This window comes from Astyanax mexicanus, chromosome 1 (assembly GCF_023375975.1).
Source record: "Astyanax mexicanus isolate ESR-SI-001 chromosome 1, AstMex3_surface, whole genome shotgun sequence".
In the NCBI taxonomy this organism is placed as follows: Eukaryota; Metazoa; Chordata; class Actinopteri; order Characiformes; family Acestrorhamphidae; genus Astyanax; species Astyanax mexicanus.
The window spans coordinates 110,996,559-111,011,153 of NC_064408.1; the positions used below are offsets into that span (position 1 = coordinate 110,996,559).

General features: G+C 38.4%; 1 protein-coding gene across 1 annotated transcript in view; it reads left to right on the top strand.

Moving 5' to 3' along the window:
* The window catches only part of si:dkey-12j5.1 (uncharacterized), a 196,674-nt gene extending 185,303 nt beyond the window's left edge, over positions 1-11,371 (top strand). Inside the window, exon 11 of the mRNA XM_022679489.2 lies at positions 10,612-11,371. Coding sequence (XP_022535210.1) covers positions 10,612-10,803 — 192 coding nt within the window. The 3' untranslated portion in view covers positions 10,804-11,371. The remainder of the gene's footprint in view (positions 1-10,611) is intronic.
* Positions 11,372-14,595: the final 3,224 nt, after the last annotated feature.

The window sequence follows — 14,595 nt, forward strand, 5'->3', positions numbered from 1 at the left end:
TTGTGAGATAAGTGTTAACCCCCGTACGCTCTTTGACTTTTATTATTATTATTATTATTATTATTATTATTATTATTATTATTATTGTTATTACAACCTATGAATTAATAATGAGTAAATACATGCAAAGAAATACAAACTGCCTGTTGAGTTGTTCTCTAGCCAAGCTAAGAAAGAACCTCTAGTGGTTCAGCAGAGTAGGGGTGGGCAATTTAATATCGTATACAATATATCGTGACACAGAAATATCATGATATTAAAAATCCATATCGTGATATCGTTTGTCTTAAAAGTAGTCTATTATTTACTGTGAAGCTTTAAGTGTATTTATTGTATAATTGTTTTGGTTTACAGTTTTTGTTTTGCAGTTTATATGCATGTAAATATTCTGCAATATTATTTGCTGCATTATATTATTTTATGCTATATTATTTATTTTGCCACATTATGATTATACTGTTATACTACTATACTATATTTCTGAAATTAATTAATTATTTTAGTTTTCCTATATTGCCAAGTATATTGATATCGCAAAAATACCCTGAAATATCGTGATATTATTTTAGAGCCATATCGCCCACCCCTACTGCAGAGTTCAAGAGGTAAAAGAAGAAACAGTGACCTTTAGTAATTAACTCTCCTGCTATCCTCAAATTTAGTAACAAAACAAACTTTTATTCTCTGGTTCAATATGATCCCAGCTATTCAAACCTCTAGGAAATTAAAAAATAAACTAAATGAAAAGATAATTAAAGATAAACATGTTAGCAAAGTTTAGTCTCCAGTTTTTTATGTTTGTATGATAACTTATCAGAGGTTCTGTCATTGTTCATTATTATAAGTATTATATAAGTATTAGAAATATTGTGTTGTTAAGTCAGGGGCTAAAGTGAAGGGGCATTTAGAGAAAGATTATAAAACTGAATGTTGAATAGTGACCTTAACATTATTACCACACAAATATGTGAAAAATAATATTTTTTATGTTTTATGCCAATAAAACGGCCCTAATAAAACAGACATTAAAGTTGAAACATTTGAAACATTATATTTTTTATTTATTGTTTTTATCAAATTAAAAAAAGATAAGGAAGCTAAGCTCGCTCGGCCTCAACACCCCCCTCTGCAACTGGATCCTGGACTTTCTGACGGGGAGACCCCAGTCAGTCCGGTTCGGGGGCAGCACCTCCAGCTCCATCACACTGAACACTGGGGCCCCCCAGGGCAGTGTCCTGAGTCCTCTGCTGTTCATCCTGCTGACTCATGACTGTGCTGCAAAACACAGTTCTAACAGCTTTATCAAGTTCGCCGATGATACAACCGTGCTGGGTCTCATCACCAAAGGCGACGAGTCAGCATACAGAGAGGAGGTGCAGCGGCTGACAGACTGGTGTACAGTCAACAACCTTCACCTGAATGTGGACAAGACAAAGGAAATGGTTGTTGACTTCAGGAGAGCACAACACACCCACTCTCCACTCAACATCGACGGGTCCTCTGTGGAGATTGTTAAGAGCACCAAGTTCCTTGGTGTCCACTTAGCAGATAACCTCACCTGGACCCTGAACATCAGCTCTACAGCCAAGAAAGCCCAGCAGCGTCTCTACTTCCTCCGGAAGCTGAGAAAGGCCCGTCTCCCTCCACCCATCCTCACACTCTTCTTTAGAGGGACCATTGAGAGCATCCTGAGCAGCTGCATCACTCCCTGGTTTGGGACCTGCACCGTCTCTGACCGCAAGACCCTCCAGCGTATTGTGAGGACAGCTGAGAGGATCATCGGCGTCTCTCTCCCCTCCATCACGGACATTTACACCACCCGCAGCATCCGCAAAGCAACCAGCATTGTGAATGACCCCACCCATCCCTCACACGAACTGTTCTCCCTCCTGCCTTCGGGAAGAAGGTACCGCAGCATCCGGTCCAGCACGACCAGATTCTGCAACAGCTTCTACCCCCAAGCCATCAGACTCCTCAACTGCAGAGACTGAACTGATGGTTTTTCTGTACATGCACACACACTCTTACCCCACTTACCCCAGAAAATGGAAAGCACTAAAAACCCTACTACCTCACTGGACTCTATTGCACACTGTGTAATAGAGTAATTACTACCTCACCTGGTCTTTTTTGCACACTGCATAATTTGCACACTGTCTTGTTATTTATTATTCTTTGTCTGTATTGTGTTGTATTGTCTGTCTGCACTTTTGTACTGTTGCACTATTGTTCTGTCTACACTGTGTTTATGTGCACCATGGTCCCTGGAGGAACGTTGTTTCGTTTCACTGTGTACTCTGTATATAGCTGAAATGACAATAAAAAACACTTTGACTTTGACTTGAATCACAAAACTAATGTAAACAATTTTTTTAGAACCTTTTAACATGGAAATGATAAAAGAAGGGTTAAGTTGGTAGTTTATTACTCTACAAATTGGTCTTGGTATAGCTGCGGTGTTTGGCCAATTTCCGAGGGGCCAATTTTATTTTTATCCTGATAAGCAGCAATTTATTAGCTTCATAAAGATAAAATTATAAACTACTAAACTCTTAGAAATTGCCTCATAAAAAATTCCCGCTCTGACAATAGTTGAGTGTATTCATATATTCAGATATTTCTTTGTAACAAGCTCCCATGAATTTATCAGTCACTACCTGTGTTAAATCTAAGAGCCCAGTCTTTCTAAAGCTGGAGTAACACTACACGACTTTTAGCCCGAAAGTTGTGTAGTGATTTTTAGCCTCAACCTTGCATCTGACTTCAGTCGCATAAAATCAAGCGTTTTTTTTTTTTTGTTTGTTTGTTTGTTGTTTTTTTTTAACCAGATTTTGGGTGGAAACAGGTAGTTTAAACAATTCACCAATTTGAGTCTGAACCAACTCCATCACCAGCCAATGAAAATTAACCTTAAAAAGTATATTAAGCATAATAAACTCCTCTGAAGTCATCCTCAGCATCTGCCTGAGCTGTTAATCAGTCACTACCTGTGTTAGTGTTAAGCATTGTTAGTTGCAGTTGACCAATATTACATAAAATATTTCTCTGAAGAAGATTTACTTAAAATCTTCAACAGCTCTTCAAAGAGCTCTTACTCTCCTAACACCTCTAACACACTAACTACTTCTAACCTCATTTCCTTCTTCCCCTCCTTCACTTCTCTATCCCTTTATTTCCCTTTGACCTCCTTTAGGCCCTGTCTAAAGATGTTTTTACCTTCTATTACTTTTGTACTTCACTATTGTAAGTAGCTTTGGACAAAAGCGTCTGCCAAATATAATGTGATGTAATGTAATGTAATCTGCTCCCACTGTAAAAGCTGTGCAGTGCATCCAAGGATTAAGACATCTAATACATGTGTGCTGAAACCATTCACAGTTTTCAATTAGTGCAAAAGAAAAGACTGACTGTCATATTTTTTTTCTGATTTCTTTATTCATGTACTGATTATTCTTATTCCTCATATAATTCAGATTTCTCTTATGATTTTGATTCTTTTTACTATTCTGATGCTTCTTATGATTCATTTTAGGATTTCTCATCATCTTTTTCTGATTCTTCTTATGCTGGTTCTTCTTCTGACCAGCTGCATTTGAAAGGCCCTGCAGAAATTCCAAATAAAGTCCTGTGCTAGTTGTTATCAATCCCCCATCTGTCCATGAAATCTTCAGATATTTATGGGATTATTTAGATAAAATCTCAGCAGATTTAAAAACTCATTCCATATTTAATCTTTTTAATGTGGGCTTGAGAAATGTTCAGAAACTGTTGGATAACAATCATCTGCAGTGTCTAATAAAGGAGATTTTATTTCCAGGTGTTCAGTTGATTATCTCTCTCTGCAAGTGGCTGTTCTCATCTATCATTAAAACATTCTTTGTAATTTTACCTTAAAGTTGATTTTCTCGGATTGTTTAAACGTCCTGGATAATTAAATGGTTGAGATGTAAGAAAAGTATTGTTTGAGTTTAATGTGAAATGGTTAGTTATAGAGAAGCTTTTAAAATCTGAATGGTTCAGTTGATATAATAACCATCTTACACCCTGAGGAAGGCATGTCTTGATGCTTATTGCTATCTTATACCCCGCCAACAGTCAATGTTCACGCCTTGCGCCTGCGTCGTTTAAATAGCAGCAATGCTTGTGAATATACTTACACTGATGGCCGTGGTGGTCTGGAAATGAGGTGTGTTTAGGTACATTTTTGGCGTATTTATATCAACAGAAAACACAGGTACTCCACTGACTGATTTAAACCCTGGCAACAGTCAACTGTCAGACGTTCATTGCTATCTTGGCAAAAAGGGGACTCTGCCCAAGGTGACCTTTTCCCATAGTTAACAAGCAAAGACACACTGACACACCTTAAATCAAGCTAAAATATGGCCCATGGTGTCAAGAACAGAAGCATAGCAAATATTTTTTAACATTTTTCTATGAATGCCCAAGAATGCGTGCGTGCGTGCGTGGACCAGCATCATATCAAACCCTATGAAAAAAAAAATTGATCTCCTTAATATAAGTAATTTGAACTCAAAATAAGCAGAAAAAGAGTTCAAATTCAAGCCAAAAATTCAGATTCAGAAGTCTTCACTTATTTTGAGACTTTTAGATTTCTTACTTGCTCACTCCATTGGCATTTTTTATGATTAGTATGAGCATATATGTCTCAATTTACATATACAGCCCGGAAAAAAAAAATAAGAGACCACTTGAAAATGATGAGTTTCTTTGATTTTACCAAATTGAAAACCTCTGGAATATAATCAAGAGGAAGATGGATGGTCAGAAGCCATCAAACCAAACTGAACTGCTTGAATTTTTGCACCAGGAGTGGCATAACATTATCCAAAAGCAGTGTGTTAGACTGGTGGAGGAGAACATGCCCAGATGCATGACAACTGTGATTAAAAACCAGGGATTCTGAACTCTTAAAACTTTATGAATATGAACTTGTTTTCTTTGCATTATTTGAGGTCTGGAAGCTCTCCATCTTTTTTGTTATTTCAAACATGTCTAATTTTCTGCAAATACATGCTCTAAATAACAATATTTTAATTTGGAATTTAGGAGAAATGTTGTCTGTAGTTTATAGAATAAAACAACAATGTTCATTTTACTCAGACATAAACCTATAAATAGCAAAATCAGAGAAACTGATTCAGAAACTGAAGCGGTCTCTTTATTTTTTTTCCAGAGCTGTATGTTGTCTAGTTTTTTTTCTCAGTGGATAAACTTCGTTCATTTACTCTTTCATTCATAGGGATACCCTATGCTAGTTCTTTGTGAACTTTTCACTTCCTTCTAATAGTTTCATACTATGCCATAGAAGCGTCTGTGAGGATGTCCTTTGATGAGGTGGACATGAGTTAGAAACACCTTTACTGCACTTTATCACCAGTCTTAGACATGGACACTTTAGAGTCATCACCTCTAACAATTTATACTTCTGTGTAACATGGCTCCAACTCATTTTGATAGTGGCTGGGTAGGACTGTCTCACACCTGGAGATCCTAGAGTAAGGGAAGACTGTCCGAGCCTTGAGGCCACCATCACTTCCTGTCAACCTGGGTGTCTTGACCACACCAGTAAAACCCCAAGAGAGTTTTTTCCCAGTTTTCCAATGGAATTATGGGATAATTGGGTCAATGTCTCAAAATCCAGCTGAAGATCTCCTTCAAGACCTGGACTAGACTATTGGGCAGGACCTCACCTGACCACCAGGCGCGTATATGTTGAGCGATACGTACACGTGTACATGCGTAAGTGACTAAAACAGTAAGTGATTGTGAGCGTAGGCTACCAGTGTGTGCGGATGAGCGTGCGAGTGAGTGTGTGTGTGTGTATATGGTGTACATTAGTCCTGCCCGGACTCTCAGACTCTCCGGAGCTTTTCTCGCCGGTCCTTAAATGAGCTCCCCAGTGGCCCAGTTAAGGCCGCCACCGCTCACTGTTGCTTAGCGACTGCTCCTGCGGCACTCCAGCCCATATCCAGGGGCGCTAAGCTGCCCACCACACCTGTGTGTGTGTTTGTTTGTGTGTGTGATGACCTGGTTACTCGGAGTGGTAAGGAGTCTTCCCAGTGGAGTTAAAGATTATCCAGTACTTAATCTCAGTAATGAGGGCTGGAGAAATGCTGCAATGGTTGTGTCACTATCATCTACAGCTTCTAATGAATGAGCTGTGTGAATGCAGTTCTTGGAGATGCTCAGTTGGGCAGAGTCTCTCCGCAGAAATAAGTGGCTGTTCTCGGACATCGTTAAAGCAGGCTGGGTCTTTTGACCTTACAAGAGAATTTCACAGCTTTTTCAGAAGTTCTGAGTAATAGAACTTCTGAATAGTTGCAGTTAGAGTTGCTGCGGTATGTAATTGTAAAGGTATACCTTTAACGTAGGGAGCAGACGGGAGGCGGATTTAAACGCGGGTAAGTACAAGACTTTAATAAATAACAAATAAACAAATAAGGGAATAACAAATATATATGTACATAAACAAACAAACAGGGAGTAACGTAAAACAGATAATAACAAACAGGGCTAGGGATATATATACAAGGAATAAATACGTAAATGTATACAGGTAATAAACAAGGAAACAGACAGGAACTAAACGTGACAGGAAATAAACGTGAAATACAGAGAACTAGAAATAAACAAGAGATAAACGTAGCGTGACGAAAAACCGTGAACTAACTAAGCAAACGTGGCGAGACAAATGACAGAGGAAGGTGCAAAGACCGACGGATAAACATAGACAAAAGGGTACTATATATAGTAACATAAAACACTGAACACCTGGGGAAGAGGCGGAGCTACAAATTAGACACACGTGACGGGAGAAACACAGGGGAACAGAGCGAGGCCGTGACAATACCGTGGTATAAAATGTGATGTTTTTTATACCATGTACTAGTGCTGTGCGATATGACGATAAATATTGCGGGGGAATATGGATAGAAAAGTGTCTATCGTGATACTTACCTTCTATCGTCCCTATCGTTTCTACAGTAATTTCATCATCAATTATTCATGCAAATATATATTGGCGTGGTAACTTTGCAAAAACTGGGTTTATATAAGTGATAATAAAGTAATCTTCGCAAAAAAAAAAAAAGCTTCATAATGTGGTTTTGCGACATGACGCTGCTTTATGTTATTTGACGGACAGTTTTAAAAATTGTAATTGAGTTTATTTTAATAACTCAATTTAAATACCTGTATAATTTTGAAGAAAATTAGCTACTGCATCTCCCTCATCTGTTTTCATTTGATACATATATATTGCTGCACTAAAAGATAGGAATTCTCATTTGTGAAAGTTTGGTTTAATGTCACTTTGAAATAAAGTTGGAAAAAAAAGTAAGCAATGATATTATTTTGTCATATGTTTCCGAAGAATAACTGAAAACATACTTAAATGTGGTATATCATGATATATATCGTTATCGTGATATATGATTTTCCCCATATCACCCAGCACTACCATGTACATTTGATTAATACCCGTATTTAGGGGGGAAAAGAAAACAGAACGTGAAAGTGAATCCCACCAATTTGTGACTATTTTTAAGCAAGTTTGGTGTTTGGTGCGTAAGAACCTGACTGGCCTGCATAATTTAATATTATAGTAACACAGAGACCAGATTTGTCGTTACTGCAGAGATTTTTAGATCTCTCTCTTTTTAGGAACTTTGGTAATTATGTTGACATATTTGGAATGTGAAATTAATGTGAATTGACTCCCAAAGAAGAATAATCAGCTTTATGAATTAGTTTTCCCCATGTCTTGAAGGAGTTCCTGAGCTGCTGTACAATAGTTGCTGCTTTTCCTTAGCAACCACCATGGATACCATAGCAACATCTTAGCAACCACCTAGCAACCATTTAAAAACAACATAGCAACCAAGATGTATACCATAGCAACACATTAGCGTCCACCAGGCAACACCGTATCAACCTCTATAGCAAACAGTGGGAGCAATTTTGGCTACATTTACTTCAGGAAATGTATTTTTCTAGTGTTATATTATATTGCTAGTACTGTAGGTTATTTAATATTATAGTAACACAGTGGCCAGATTTATCATTAAAGCAGAGATTTTTAGATCTCTCTCTTTTTATTAGGAACTTCTGTATTTGATAATTGTGTAGAGATATGTGGAATGTGGAATTAATGTGAATTGACTCCCAAAGAGGAATAGTCAGTTCCTCTAAACTTTTTTATATTTTAAACATAAACTAAGCAGCAGCAGTCCGGGGCGATACAGGTTGTATTGTGTCTGGTTGAGAATTGCTTTTTTATCACACTCTTCCAGGGTATATTTTACAGTGATAAGGGAGGAGACACTAAAGGGGGGGAAATGAATTCACTCTCTCTTTTGGCAAGAGCTCAGTCACTTACTGTGCACTTTCCAGCTGATGCGGAACCCAATTCATTTGTGCTGGGGAAGTAGTGGCTAATTTGTGGAATTTGCCAACTCCTCTGCTCCACCGGCAACTCTGTGAAAGAAGGAGAATGAGATAAAAGACGTGTAGAGCGGCTGAAGTGTGTCAGAGTGTGATGGGAGGAGATTGTGATGGTGCGTTTTAATCTATTGCAGCACTGCAGTCTTTGGGTGATGTGTGATTAATCTCAGTTTATGCACATTAACGCAGTGGTGTAGCCAAAAATCTCATTTACAGCTGTCTCTTCAGCCAGAACAGGAGTCTGAAATTTCTTTCTTTAGTTTTCTATGCTGAAGTGAAAGGCTAATCAGACTAATCAGATTACGTAACTGAAGCTTCTTAGACCTCTGTAGAATTTTGCAAATTGCATGCCTAAAGCTTCACACATGCTGGCCTGAATCACCTAAATCATTAAGTACTATCAGATAGACATTCTTAGATTTCTGACGTTGTATAAAATAGTGCTATATATGAAACCAGACACACAGGTGTACAAAATTAGGCTTCATAATGGCTCCTGTTACAAAGCATTGAATAATCAAGTTGGCAGCTTGACTGGACTTAAATATGGAGTAAAATATAGAATATTTCTTGTTCAAATTTACACAGCATTGCTAGTTTGCTTTACTTGGATTAAAACCCAAGACTCTTGACTCTGGCCTTCAAACCTAAGATTTTAGACCTGACTTTTCATTTACACCCCAAAGTTCTTCTCTGATTTTGACCTTATAGACTCAACCTTGGTCTACAGTTCAGCAGATTTTAGACTCAACTCAGTCCCACACTCTAGAGAAGTAAAATTAACCCAATTCAGCCTGAATTCGAGGTGACCCAAAAACTAAACTAACCTTGACTCACAACCAAGACACATATCCTAAAGCTCAAGACTTGATTCAAGCTAATATGCTAGAAACTCAAGACTCAGATCAGACTCACATCCTAAAGTCCATAAGACACAAATTTACACTTGCATTCAGACCTAAGACTTGACTCGCACCCCAGAGTTTGGATATTGACTTGCACCACATTAACTAAAAACTCAAGACGAATTAAGACACTGCTCAGACTCAGAACCATGAAACTCAAGACTCCACTTATACTCAAGACCCAGGAATACATGATAGAGACTCAAGACTGTATTTAGGCATTGACCCCAGAGATTTGACTTGGACTCACCCCCCAGAGACTAGACTCTAGAGACTCAGCTCAGACCCAGACCCCTAAAACTCAAGACTTAACTCTTCTGAAATACTTCAGAACCTTAAGACCTTATTCAGACATAGATACTCAGCAGAGATTTAACTTGCACTTGTATCCCTGAGACTAAGAGACTTTCAACTGAACCAGTCATTTAATGAGATTTTTTCATTGGTACAGTATTTCATAGTGTCAGAATCCACACAAGCATGCCTATTTACCGTATTTTTTACATTATATGGCACAGTATTAATAAACGTCTATTTTCATACATAAGGGCCACCAGATTACAAGACCCATAATGTGACACTAGTAAGGAACAAGAGTATTGACATGTTTTCCTTCTAATTCAGCAGGTCTGGCCGCTGAGTGAAGGTGGGGGATAATGGTTAACTAAAGACGTAAAGCTAAACAAAACTGTAATTGAACTGTAATTTAAATATATATATATATATTTTTTTTTTAAGTAAAACGAGCACTGGATGTAAATCTCCACAGATTTCTCTCAGAAAAACTGTTCATTTGGATGAGTGAACACTTCAGTTTATTTAAAGTAAGCTTAGATTTCCAGATTTCCACTAAGGCTAGGTGCAGCAGCATTAGCATTAGCACTAGCCATGGTTGGTGCGAGTAAGTGTTGCCCTGTATCTCCTGTATAACGATGTACTTCAGTTCTGTTCTTGGCTTTACTGCTCCTTACAACCTGACTGGTAAAATTCATACAAAAGGCGCACTGGATTACAAGGCACACTGATGCTTTTTGGGAAAATTAAAGGATTTTATTTGCGCCTTATAGTGCAAAAAATATGGTACATAAATGTAAGGGTTTGGTTGAATGTAAAGCAACTTTACATGGTTTGAGGCAAGTGTCTGATTTAAGATTTAAACATGCAGAAACCGTTATTTCAACTCATTTCCATTATTATTATTAATCTCATCTTCATCACTGTTTTATCTTCTGTATTACAGCTCTACGTGAAGCTGCGCTGCGAGGACCCGCCCATGATGGAGCACACGGAGCAACTCCTTGGAGAACTGGGAGGAGAGCTGGTGCCTGAAGGTGATGGTGATGATGAAGCTGGACCCTCTATAGACGGCATTGGAGATGACTTCATTCAGAGCAGTGAGGATGAAGAGGAGGATGAAGCCATGGAGCACTGAAAGCACCCTTCTCTACACAACCTTTATTCTATTTTTTCTATTGTTTTTTTTGTTTGTTCCTTTTTTTTTTTAAACCCAGGGCCTAAATTCAAGGGCTACACGAACCCAAAGTCCACTATTATCATGTCCTGATGGTTATAATTTGAGAAGAGGCTTCTGAGGTTAAAACCCTGTTTCAGGGCACATCTGTCCACTGCATTCTTCTCTCATCTATCTCTGTTATTTTTTTCTCTTTCAGGATCAACCAGTAGCCATTTTCTTAATACGTTTGTTTTGTTGGCCAAAACAAGTGCCTTTTATCCTTTGTACCAGAACCCGCTGTGTATATGTTGCTTTATGTCCTCGCGGTGAGAACAAGACAAGAACACGGCTCTAACAACAGTCCATTGATAAAAGAATTGGAGTGTTTATATGACATTTTGCTCCAGACCTTTCAGCCTTTCAATTATCCTCCCTCTCCCCCAGACTCCCCCTGTGTTTTATAATCATATTATAAATGTGATTGCTGTGGGCTGTATGTAATAAGATGGAAATGTCATTAGGGATTAAAAATGACTTTTAAGTCAAATGCCAGCGTCGTCTTATTCCTCTCTGCGGTGTGCATGAAGTTAATAATATCGGCATCATATGCTGATATCTCATGTGAATATCGGATTAAATCTCAGGCTGTCGAGTCCTTGTTCTTTTTTTCTAGTCTTGGAGCTAGAAAATGTGTTGTACAGTGTCAGTCCCGCTGCTCTATACAATATATTATGCTTTAAGGCTGTGAATTAATTTACTAATATTAAACTAATATTAATATTACTAAACACATTTCTGACTGGAGTAGAGTGAGGGGAAAAAACTGTAAAATACACAAGCTGGTGCCAGGAAGCACCAACAATTATTGTATAAATTAGCCAACCAATAGCCAGACATGTATAAAGTACTAAAGTCCCAGACTTAAAATAAAAGTACAAGCACTCTCTCAAAAAAGTGACTTAAGTAAAAGCTGAAGTGTTCTTTAAACTCCACACTTAAGTGGAAGTACAAAAGTATTGCGAGTACTTTATTGTATAATGTAGTACTTAAGTACTAAAAGAAAAAGTACAGTACTGTGTTATGTAGTTAAAAGTTAGAAACGATGGCAGCACATAAAAAAGAAATTACCAGAGTAAAAGTATTAAACGTGTGCAAAATATATAGTAAGTTAAAAATAGAAGTAGGAGAAAAAAAATAATTTTAGTACTTGAGTACAGTAATGAAGTAAAAATAATACTCCAGTAGATACAGTTACAGCATTATAGTACTTAAATACAGTAGTGAGTTAAAGTAATACTCCAGTAGATACAGATACAGAATTTTAGTACTTAAATACAGTAGTGAAGTAAAATAATACTCCAGTAGATACAGATACAGAATTTTAGTACTTAAATACAGTAGTGAAGTAAAATAATACTCCAGTAGATACAGATACAGCATTTTAGTACTTAAGTACAGTAGTGAAGTATCTTAAGTATTTTAATACAGTATCAGTCTCAGTATCAGTGTATCTTTTCTATCGTAACAACAGGAAAAGTACACTATGTGCGTTTCAAAATGTGCAAAAGTCTTGTACTAATTCTATTAATTAATCATGGGTGTGTTTTGGGTGTAACGTCAAATAAACCAATCAGAGAGTCACTTGCCTCACATTCCCTTTAAGATGCAGGTGTGCTCTGACTTTGGCGGATTGTTTTTTCAACAGCGCAGAGCTTATGTGCTTCTCAGCAGAGGAAACTGACCTACGTGTTCACGCTGTGAAGCTGCACAATCAGGTCATTTATGGGAACAGCAATGTTATTTTATTGTGTGTTTTGTTTATTATTGGATGTAAAAGTCTCTGTGCACGTTGAGCATATAGTGTGCAGCGCACCTGCACAGCCAAGATAGCTATGAACATCTGACTGTTGACTTGACTGTTGTCAGGGTTCAAATCAGTCAGTGGTGCACCTGTTTTTATTTTCGTTGCCAACTGACAACAACATGCCAGAAATGTACCTGAACACACCTCACTTCCAGGCCACCACGCCCATCAGTGTTGATATATATTCACCAGCATCGTTATTTATCGCTATTTAAACGATGCAGAGGCTTAAGGCTTAAAAATAGAAAAAATGGCATTGATGGGATGTACGATACACTGCCTGGCCAAAACAAAAGTCTCCACCTGGATTTAAGTAAGTAAATGATGTGGGGTTGGTTGGTTGATGCTGCAGTTGGTCTGCAGGTTTAGGTTCAGCAACAGTATGTGCTGAAAGAATGAGGTCAGCTGACTACCTGAATTTACTGAATATAGACCAGGTTATTCCATCAATGGATTTTTTTCTTCCCTGATGATCACGACCATATTCCAAGATACAGACAATACCAGGATTAATGGGGCTGGAATTGTGAAAGCGTGATTCAGGGAGCATGAGATCATCATTTTCACACATGGATTGAGAGAGTTCACCACAGAGTCCAGATCTTAACCTCATTGATAATATTTGGGATGTGCTGGAGAAGAGCTTTGTGCAGAGCTCAGACTCTACCATCATCAATGCCGACTTTTTATACAGGGTATAAGATAGGGCACCATGTGTGTCACTGTGTTTCAAATGTTTCCATAATAAAGAAATTCACACCAAATCTTTTCTTTTATAAGATATTCCGAGCATGACCACGGGAAGCCTAAGCTAAAAAAGGAAAGCTGAAATTATGGAGAGGACGCACCCAGTGGGATCATCAGGCGGAGAATTCCTGCAGGAAGTCAATTACTGCTGTATTATCCCTCTCATTATCATTCTCCAAGCTGAGCTTTCTCAAGGCCTGAATTCACCCAGCCTAACCGCGCTTATTATTCCCCGGTGAACGGCGGCCGTTTCTGAGGCCAGACAAAATCGCTTGCGTGCTCTCCGTCTGCAGCTCTGCTCTTTACATCCTTCAAAAGACTGCCGGCACGTTCACACACACCTGCACTGGTTTAGGACGGATGATTAGTGGAAGCTGAGGAGACGAAGCGTGCTTGTGGTACTTTTGTTTTCTGAAGGCACCGCTGGAGATAAATGCCCATTAAGAAGACACTTTCATTGTTGAGGCAGAGGGCTGGCTGTTTGTGTGAGAGAGCAAGAGACAGACAGAGAGAGAGAGAGAGAGACAAAACAGAACAAGAGCGTGTTTTTGATAAACATTTATTCGGAACAACGTCAAGGTCGGCACGGCGCGCACAGGGGGCAATGTGTTCTCATAATTCACTGGCATATAAAAACATTCCCATAAGACTAATGACCGTGCCTGAGCGCCGGCTGCAGATTGAATGAAATGACCTTTTATCGTGATTCTTGGGCGATAAGGCCATAATGGGGAGAGCTGAGCACCGGCTAAATAAAGCAGGACCAGGCCGGGGGGATTTGTAATGAGATGGCATCCGGCGCTGGAGAAGTGGACAAAAGTTTAGCAGGAGAAAGCATGTCGATACTTGGGGTGTGAATCACTGAATCATTGATGTATCAATGATACATTATGCACAGTATAGGTGTTCCCACAATACTGTGATTCTGTGATACTCTGTATACAGCTCTGGAAAAAAAAAAGTAAGAGACCACTTAAAAAAATTGAAAACCTCTGGAATTTAATCAAGAGGAAGATGGATGATCACAAACCATCAAACCAAGCTGACCTGCTTGATTTTTTGCACCAGGAGTAAAGGCAAAAAGTTATCCAAAAGCAGTGTGTAAGACTGGTGGAGGAGAACATGCCAAGATGCATGAAAAAACTGTGATTAAAAACCAG